Below are 10,701 nucleotides of genomic sequence, written 5' to 3' on the forward strand. Positions count from 1 at the left end.
CAAAGAGGATAAAGGGACTGAAGTAAAAACGAGTTTTGAGACTTACATAGTTCTCCTTGGTAGAAGCGGAACTTCTGCAGCAGTCCGACTCGAATTACTGGTAGTTTGGAATCCTCACAAGACATGCAGAGAACTCCTCTAGAAAGTCACAGTTTAAATACCCATAATGGTGTTTCTAGAGGCTAGCTCTAGAGTTTTGTGTGGAGGAATAATTAATGGGCTCGTGGGTCATCTAACACCCCTTGGACCGACCCAAAAATATTTTCCAACAGGTATTGTAGGCAACCTTACTGAGATAATATATAGTGCGGTAATTATTGCTCCATGCAACCTAATTACGGAAGGAAATCTGTTATGCAAAGTAAAGGCAGTAAGCAAAGACCAATTTGAGGTAACTGGTTTTCATTTTTAATTTAAGATACATGTTGAGAAAAAAAAAAAAAAGATACACTAGTTATATAGGGACAACTAGTAGAGGCTTTTCTTTCTGTAGAGTAACACCAAACTTTTCTTCCATATTTAGCTGCATTGGATCCTCACCATTGGGAAGTGACCACTCAAAGTAATGGGCCAAACTAGCTAAAATCAAGTGAACTATTTGTCTAGCAAAGGGTAAGCCAGGGCATATTCTCCTCCCTGCACCAAATGGTATGAATTCAAAGTCTTGACCCCTGAAGTCCACATTGGAGTCAAGAAAGCGCTCGGGCCTGAAAGATAATGGATCTTCCCATGTTTTAGAGTCGCGCCCTATCGCCCAAACATTGACAAGCAATCTAGAGTTCTTTGGGATGGTGTAATTCATAATCCTACACGTCTCAGGAGCACGACGAGGAATCAAGAAAGGTGTAGGCGGATGGATTCGCAATGTCTCCTTGACACAAGCAGCCAAATATGGAAGTTCACTGATGCTTGATTCTGTGATAATATCATTGGCCCCTATCTTACTTCTGAGCTCAGCTTGAAGTTTGTCCATAGCGTCCTTGTTCCTCAGCAGTTCTGCCATTGCCCATTCAACTGTTGAGGTAGTGGTGTCACTACCTGCAGCAATTAATTCCTGAAATTGGGAACAAGATTTTGCCATGTCAGCTTCAATCAATTTTCACTAAAAATTCACATCTGCCTCATAGAATTCTTGTATTCAAAGCATTGTTTCGAGTTTGACTGACAATGGTGCAACCAAAGTATATTAGTTCTAAGAAATTGATCAGAAGGGATGAAAAAATTACCGCCAATAACATATTGATCTTTAATTCCGAGAATCCACTATCAATCATGACATCCAAAAAATCTTGAATTTTACTGGAACTCCCACGATTAATTGCCTGCTTTTTTTCCTTGACAAAATCACTCCAGATGTTGATCAATTGATTCTCATATATTTTAGTCTGCTTTCTCAAACCTTGAATATCCAGAGCGTCAAATATAGGATAGAAGTCTGATATATTTGGCATAGCTCCCAATTCTACAAATTTCCTAATAACATGTTTGATCCCACTAGTATTCCCTTCACAATCCAAATCACATAAATCCTTCGAAAAGAAAAGGTTCCCTAACGTGTTCAAAACTGTACCAAACAGAAATTCAGATATCTTCACGGTATCCCCCTTCCTGGACCTTAGAGATTCTATCATTTCAGACACTTTTTTCTCCCTTAGAGCAACCTGTGACTCAACCGCTTTGGATGAGAATAAATGAGTTCGACAAAATGCGCGTAAAAACTTCCAGTGATTGCTTAAATCACTGGAAAAAACAATTGAGTGTTGATCAACAATAGAGAGTTCATGCGTAGCAACTTTAGGCACAGACCTGGCTGAAAGCAGACGATCTTGAGTCTTAAGAACTTCGGTTGCGGAATCAGGGGATGAAGCAACCACAACTAGTTGAGTTCCAAGCCTGACAGAAATCAATGGTCCATGTATTTTGGCAAACTTTGCCATGGAAATATGAGGCTTTTTCCCAATTTGGAGAATATTTCCTAGCACTGGCCATGGTCGAGGCCCTGGTGGAAGGTTTAGAGATTTTGGTATGAGTTGTTTGAGGATGAGTAAGAAGAGTGGTATCAAGATAAGGTAGGATGCTGGCAGAGAATACTCCATTGACGGGTACACGTATGACTTTAAATCAACAGAGTATATTGAGCATAGATTTCAAGATTGATTGATCAATTGATATAACACCAAATATTACTCGTCGTCTCCACTAACCTTCATGAAAATATAAATTTCTAAGTAAAAATGGGTAAATAATTTGACTAAACAGGTCCTGCTTAAATAGGTATTGAAATTTGATCACTAAACACTTAAGAGAGCAAATCTAAAAAAATAAAATAATTCTTTTTTAATATAATAAATGGACACTATTTTTTAATCAAGAAATAAATGCTAATTACATATTGTTTTTGAACCAGAGGGAGCAGTTTTCACTATGACTTATAAATCATTGCAAATTCCATAATCGCCGACCTAATATAGGCGACTTTTTCTCCCTAAAGAACTACTCCCTCCGTCTAAAAAAAAATGTCTTAGTTTGATTTGACATAAAATATAAAAAATAAAAAAATACTTTTAAAATGTGTGATTCAAAATAAACTTTAAATATTTTTATGATTGTAAATTATCTCATAAAATTAAATTATTTTTAAATATAGAAAAATATCGAAAGTATAAGAAAAGTAAAGATATTTTCGGAGTCCGGCACGCGATTTTTTTCACTACGTAATCAATCCGACTTCTTTGAAAGAAATCATGCCAAATTAAAAAAGCTCATAGTACTTCCAGTTAACTTCTTTTAGTTGTCTATTATTTGTAATTCTGCACCAAAAATTTAGGTAGATAGAAAGAAATCGCCTTATATTTTTGCATCCGTTGAAACTTGAACCTAAATCTCACTATTCTCCTCTCACTTTATTAACCATTAGATCACAATCTTTGGTGCTACGGCTGGTTAGCCCAATATTACGGTCCCTATCTTAATTGGCAAACCTTCTCTTAAAATGATATAAGCTAATATGCTCTACTAAAGCTGCTGTAATAATCGGATTAGACATTATACTCTAAAACTTTCAGAAAGTCAACAATCAACAGGTATGTTAATTTGATATAGTCAGATATATAGAGGAAATATTATGTACTAACTGTGAATTTTACGTAGAGTTGTAATTGGTGTTAAAATAAAGTTTGGTATTGCCAAATCCTATTAACGGTTAGTTAATGAATATATCCCGTCTTGTGTTGATAACCCATAATAACAGTAAGTAAATTGAAGAAAGAAAACTAAGAACTGCTAAACAGATTAAACTCATTTTTTATCATTCTGATACGGCGTACTTTTCATCTTAGTTATAGTGCTTATATACAAGAAAAAAAAAAAGGGTCCCATCATAAGGTGGAATAAGAATGGTTGATCGTCAACTATCAACCGCGGACATCATATATGACAAAACAGACAAATTTTGTCGTCAAGTTATATCGTTTTCAACAGTTTTTTAGTTTCTTTTTTGAAGCCGGCCTCTACGTTAAAATATCTCTTCATTTTTGTTCTAGAAAGGCAGCCAAGAAATTTCCAGTATACTATCTCAGAGTCTTTTGTTCTAGAAATGAATCCAACAAATTAAGGGAATTATGCAAAAACAAAGTGAAGGAAAATATTATATTTATGAACTCAATAAATCTCTACAATATTTCTTGTTCTTTATTGTTTTCTCTTATTTTCTCTTGTTCTATCTTATTATGAAAATAACTAGCAGCACCCCTATTTATAATAATATGAACTCTATTTTAACTCAAACTAGAAAAACTTATTCCTGTACTAATCATATCTATCTATCTACATATATTAAAAACACGAATATTTTTTGTTAAATGTTGAACAACAAAATATCCTCTAAATGTTGATCGACTTTTATAAATTATCCTATAAACATGAATGTACAGAACTGTAAATATACTTTATAAGTAAAAAAATAGAAGACAACTACAATTGTGTTGTCTACTCCGATTTGTTCTCCCCAGAAATTCCAATCCGTTTTCAATACAAATTAGATTGTCCCCTCCTATTTTCTCTCCCTTAAATTTTCTATCAGTCATTAATTACACCTATGATTAAATTAACTATTCATACATTCTCTATGGTAAAGAGACAAATTACTCCGTAACTATAACCTAATCCCTCTGACTATCTTATTTTCATTAAATGTACAATCAGGCATTAATTACAACTTTAATTAAGTTCCTCACCCCTTCGTTCTCTCCCTTGATATTATAAAAACACGAAGGTTAGAACATTAAATGTTGATTGACGAAAATTTTTCAAAGTGTTGACCAACTTTTATTTCTTAGCAATTAAACTTTTTTTCAAATTATAAAAGCACGAATGTTAAAACGCTGAATGTTGATCGATGAAAATATTCTCTAAATATTGATAGACTTTTATGCCCTTTAATAGCTACAACATTTTTATAAAGAAACAATTACATGTTGGATGAAAGTGTAATACGTTAAATTTCACCAAAATCATAGACTATGAATCCGACAACAAAGTTATTATTTGACCACAATTGTGAAAGTAGAAATCTAAAACTAAAATATAGTACGTGTATTGGGTAAAATATAAAGGATCCAGCTGTACCAATGTGGTCGAGACACGTGGCACGAAGGATGAGACTTCAGATGAGTTAGCATCACTGCCACCGGGGGAAGATCTATGGTAGCGGAAGAAGCTGCAGGTCCGGTGTAACGCGCAGCTTCTCCGGACCTGATGGCCTAACGGTCATCCGTTATTACACAACTAGGGTGTTACAGATTCACTATTATTGCGATTTTATGACCCTCTTTACTGAACATTATTCTCATGCCTTTAGGGCTTATTATGACCAGGGGCGTAACACATAGAATATGTTCCCCTTTCTTTTAGGATAAATAGAGATGATAATTCTCATTGTAAGGACACGATTCAAGCTAATACACACAGTTCTTACTCCCACATTTATGTACAATTTATATTCTTGCTATTGCTTTACTAAGCTCTGGAGCCACGACTCATCGATAACCAGAGGTGGCTAACCTCAGATAAGCATCTATAATCCAAGATCTCTCTTTTTCTTTATCTTATTTACGTCTATTTACATTATTTCCATACTAGCATCTTAATCTTATTGGTTACTCTGATCTACGTGTCCCTGACCACGTATACAAATTCAACTGAATCGTTTTATGGGTAAACAGTTTGGCGCCCACCGTGGGGCCGAGACAGTTGTGGTTATCATTGTAACCCTCAGTTGTTTTACTGTTCTCTCTTACGTTTTTTGTTTTTTCCTAAGTATCCAATCCAGGTATGTCGGGAGATAATGGAAACCCAAAAGATGTGGACCAGCATGCCGATCTCCCACTGGGACTGGATGGACTACCCAGTCAAACAAGCCTGCAGCCACCACACGTGGGAGATTAGACAATAGGAGAGGATCATGACCTCAACAACGAAATAGACGATATCCCCATCGAAGAACCTATAGCAGAAACTATCCAGTCCTCAGGGGATAATACCATGGTGCAATGTCGGAAGTGCAACGGTTAAAACAGATCGTTGAAACCTTTATGGCAACACCAGCAGGTCAGGCCGCGGCACCTCCCACCGGTACGCCAAAACCTGTGAACAGCTTGAACGCCACCTGAGGAAACAGACAAACGGTAGGAGGATGCGGAGATGCCACCGGAAGTGAACAGCTCCTCGTGATCCTTTCCAAGCTGAAGTTCAACGGTTCATAAGGGAAATTACCAAAAAAGTGGATAAGACTGCCAAGAAGGCAGAGAAGAATGCGAAAAAATTCCAGAAGCACCTCAGCCAAATTCCTGGGGCACCTCCGGTCGTGGAGGGGTTGGATTCAAAGAAGTACAGCCAACGGGCATACACACCCTAAGCGGCACCAGAGCCGATCCCAAAGCGATTCAAAATGCCCGATATTGCCAAATATGATGGAACCACTGATCTGCAGGATCGCATTACGACCTACTCTATGGCAATCAAGGGCAATGACCTTCAGAAGAAGGAGATCGAGTTTGTGTTGATCAAGAAGTTTGGTGAGACCCTTGCCCGGGGGTCCATGGCATGGTATTCCCAGCTCCTGGAGATTCAATCACATCATTTTCCATGCTGGAAGATGATTTTATCAAAGCTCATTTCGGTGCAAGAAAGGTGAAAACTAGGAAGGCGGGCATCTTCTGTATTGCTTAGGGAGAATCGGATCATCTCCGGGATTTCGTTACCCCATTCTAGAAGGAGCGTATGCTGCTACCTGTCGTACCGCATAAGTGGGCAGCCATAGCTTTTACCAATGGTCTGAATCCTTTGAGATCGAATGCATCCCAAAGGCTCAAGAAAAGTCTCCTTGAGTTCCAAGCCACAACCTGGGAGGACGTACACAACCGATATAAATCCAAGAATCAAGTGGAAGACGACTTACTACAGGCTTCATCTTCAGTTTCCCCTGCAAAAGCAGACAAAGGTTATGGTCCAGATCGGAACTCCTTAAAGAATCGTTTCCAGTCGTATCCTCAACCAGAAGTTTCCAATAGTGGGTTCGATTACAGGTCACTTGAGAAGCCCAGAGGAAGTAAAAAAAGATAACTCCGGGAAGAACGGACGGGGTTTGCAGCCTAAGAATAATCAATCCAGTTTTCCGCCGAAGGGATCGGAACATACCAAGCTTTAGAATTACAGTTTCACCATTAGTGAATCTCAGATGGTGGATGTTCTGAAGACTCATCCGTCATCTCATCCTCCGAGGCTACTGCGATCTGACCCAAATTCAAGGGATCAGACGGTCTGGTGCGAATTCCACGGTACTCACGGGCATAAGACCACCAATTGTAGACATCTCCGGGAGGAAGTGGCGAACATGCTTGCCAGAAGACATCTCCGAGAATACTTGAGTGAGAGAGGAGGAAACAATTACGGTAGAGCCAACCCTACTGAGGAGAAAGATGTGCCAACTACTCCCCTGCACGTAGTCAACATAATTTTCGCAGAAGCTATGATTGCGGGGACTAGCTTCACCGCATCCAGGAATATGAAGATCTTGGCGACATGAGAAAAAAGAACTCGAGAGTTTTCGGAGGATGAAGCTATTACCTTCTCTGATGAAGATGCAGTGGGCGTCACTTTGCCTCAGAATGATGCCCTTGTCATCACTGTATTTATTGGAAATTTCCAGGTCAAGTGAGTCATGATAGATCTGGGAAGTTCAGCAAATATCCTCTGCTTTAAGATGGTGGAAGAAATGGGAATGTTAGAGAAAATGATACCGGCGGCGCGGACATTGTCGGGCTTCCACATGGCCAGCGAAACCACCAAGGGCGAAATCGACTTGCCCGTAGAAGAAGGGGGTCACGACGTTGAAAATATTTTATGTGATCAGCTGTGACATGCAGTACAATGCTATTTTCGAAAGACCTTGGCTCCACGGCATGAAGGCTATCCTATCAACTCTTCACCTACTGCTTAAATTTCCTACTCCAGATGGGATTAGACAGATCTGGGGTGAGCAATCAGCAAATGACATGTTTGTTGTGAAAGAGCCTATAGCAATGGGGGGCCAAAATAAGCCGGTCTTGTAGTAATTACAGAGCTCGGGATCCACCTTAGATGAAGAACCAAAGGCATCAGGGGAGAGCAAAAATAACGAAAAGCATGAGGAGGTCGAGGATGATTATGGGGTCCCGAGATATTTTCAACCGCCAGACGAATCAGATTCCACCAAATCCACTGCTGAGTAGTTTGAGTAGATTGTTTTGCATCCAGAACTTCCGGAGCGAAAGGTATACCTGGGCATGGGGTTAACCCCCGATCTCAAGGAGACTATACTTGCTTATGTACGCGATAACAATGATTGTTTTGCTTAGTCCCATAAGGACATGACAGGTATCCCATCGGACGTAGCAACTCACAAACTTGGAATGGATCTTAGCTTCCCATCGGTTTGCCAAAAGAAGAGACCAATAGCGGAGGTCCGTAACAGGTATGTTAAGGAAGAGGTTGCTCGCCTTTTAGACATCGGGTCCATTCGGGAAGTAAAGTACCTGGATTGGCTCGTATGTAGTGGTAGTTCCGAAAAAAAGTAACAAGTTTAGAATGTGTATAGACTCCAAAGATTTAAATAAAGTATGCCCGACGGATTCATTCTCATTGACGAGTATCGATCAAATGATCGATGCTAAAGCCGGACATGGGAGTAATGATTTTCTCGATGCTTACTCTGGGTATAACCAGATAAGGATGCACCCAGAGCATCAAGAGAAAACTTCCTTTATAACTATTTTTTGGAACATACTGTTATAATGTAATGCCTTTTGGGTTAAAGAATGCTGGAGCCACTTATCAAAGGCTCGTCAATACAATGTTTGAATAGAAAATAGGGAGAACCATGGAGGTATACATAGATGATATGTTAGTCAAAAGTCTCCATGTAGGGGACCATATTAATCATTTGCAGGAAACATTTTCCATCTTGAGGCAATACGATATGAAGCTGAAACCTGAGAAGTGCGTATTCGGGGTCGGACTCGGTAAGTTCTTGGGATTCCTTGTCTCCCAAATGGAATTGAGATAAACCCCAAGAATATTGTCACGACCCAACCCCGTGGGCCGTGACTGGTACCCTAACTGGGTACCCATACGTACCTACCTAACAGAATTGGCGAACCAGACAGAGAATTCATAATAGATGATCACAGATTCAAACCATTACAAATGCAGCGCGTGCTATAACACACATACCTGAACGTACTGAAATTTACATATAAGCCGATAAGGCTAACATAACAGACAGAGTCATAAAATCGTACGTACCTACCCGAACAGTAGCAACCCGTAACCCACATACATATCTACAGGCCTCTAACAGACATACAGAATCATATGACGGGATAGGGCCCCGCCGTACCCAGAATTCCATACGTACAGAATATACAGATGTTAGAAGGTATATACCAAAAGTACACGCTTCGGATCAAAGGAGCTCTCCAAAATAGCAGAATCTGTGCCCTAGACTGGCGGCGTATCACCAGGTGCGTCTGTACCTGCGGGCATGTAACGCAGCCCCCCGAAGAAAGGGGGTCAGTACGGAATATGTACTGAGTATGTAAATTATGAAATTCAGTAAAGAGGATCATAACTGAAACAAAGATTACCAGAAACAAGTATGGCTTTTTAAAACATCAATACACTTGCCTTGTGAAATGAAAGTCATGCATATCAATATCATATATCATATATATAACGTGTCCCGGCCCTCTAGTGAGGGACTCGGTGAATAAAGTCATCATATGCCCTCCTGGCCGCCATAACATATCATCATATAATCACATCATCATATCATCATATACATATATATAACGTGTCCCGACCCTCTAGTGAGGGACTCGGTGAACAATGCAGTGAAACTGTGCACGAAAACATGTCCTGGCCCGGGACTCAGTGAAAGATATATTGAGGCATGCACGAGCAGAGTAGTGAGAAACCATATGCATGTTAAAACACATCTGAGACTCGATAGAATAATCAAAATGAGCTATCATTTGAAAATCAAGGCAATAGTCATATCAAGTACCTTTCAAATATCACTATGGATTATATCAAAATAGAACTTTTGGAATCATATACACGTATTGAAATCATACATATACGTCGTTTGTTTGTTATCATAAAGATCATGCCGAAAGAGAGAAGGGTTAACTTTACATACCTCAATTGTGCCTTATGCTCGCTTAGCTTCACTTCCAATTCGTCCAAAATCTACAAATGGTCAAGTTTACCAATTGTCAATTCAAGCCTTTAGACGCCAAACTTAAGCACATATTTGCCTACCGAAATTTCGGCAGCATTTCCCCTATACATACAACATCCCCGAGACTTAGCTCGGCTTAATATGGCAACACAGCAACCCAGCAACAACATCAATAACAACAACAAGTATTACAAAATATGCAATATGGCATTACTAGCCATCTTTCCGACATAACACAATATCTTTCATTCCGACCTTACACTTCCAAACCAATCTTACCATTTTCATATTCATCACTTATCAAGGTTACTACAACATAATTTGGAGGCATATCATATCGTTTTCACCAAATATACATAAGGTATACACAATATACAAGTTTCCTGCCAAAGGCATAATTCGCCCACAACTTCCAATCTTTTAGCAAACATGTTCATGACTTATTTCTATCTTCCAACCTCATTAATGACGATCATAATTTACCTCTTACTACCTTCATTTCCATATTTACATAAGTTACAATAAACTTGCATGTTTTCCTACAACAACTTAACAACCATTTTTTCCATAACAACAAAAACGATTATTCTTTCATTCACTTCACAATTAACACAATTAACATACCAACAAAATTTAATTCACCTTCCAACATCAATATACACCACACGGCCACACCCTACTTTTTCCAAATTCCACTAATTCATTCAACTTTCACTTCCAATACAATTTCTACCATAACAATAACTAGATTACCACATGAATTCAAGTCATCATATACTTGCAACACATACATATACACGGCCAACATGCATATACTTCTAACACACAAAATTTTCATGCTTTTCATTCATTTCCGCACACTACATCATACATACATCTTCCATAACACAACAAAAGCATAAAATCCTTACCTTCTCCAAGAC

At 38.8% G+C, this 10,701-nt stretch overlaps 1 protein-coding gene across 1 annotated transcript; it reads right to left on the reverse strand.

Moving 5' to 3' along the window:
- Positions 1 to 376: 376 nt before the first annotated feature.
- LOC132631839 (probable (S)-N-methylcoclaurine 3'-hydroxylase isozyme 2) lies at positions 377 to 2,420 on the reverse strand. The gene is made up of 2 exons (XM_060347538.1): positions 1,227 to 2,420; positions 377 to 1,054 (listed from the first exon to the last, which is right to left on the reverse strand). The coding sequence occupies exons 1-2, from the start codon at positions 2,094 to 2,096 to the stop codon at positions 455 to 457; spliced, it is 1,470 nt and encodes a 489-aa protein (XP_060203521.1). The 5' UTR covers positions 2,097 to 2,420; the 3' UTR covers positions 377 to 454.
- Positions 2,421 to 10,701: the final 8,281 nt, after the last annotated feature.

Source organism: Lycium barbarum, chromosome 3 (genome assembly GCF_019175385.1).
Source record: "Lycium barbarum isolate Lr01 chromosome 3, ASM1917538v2, whole genome shotgun sequence".
Lineage (NCBI taxonomy): Eukaryota > Viridiplantae > Streptophyta > Magnoliopsida > Solanales > Solanaceae > Lycium > Lycium barbarum.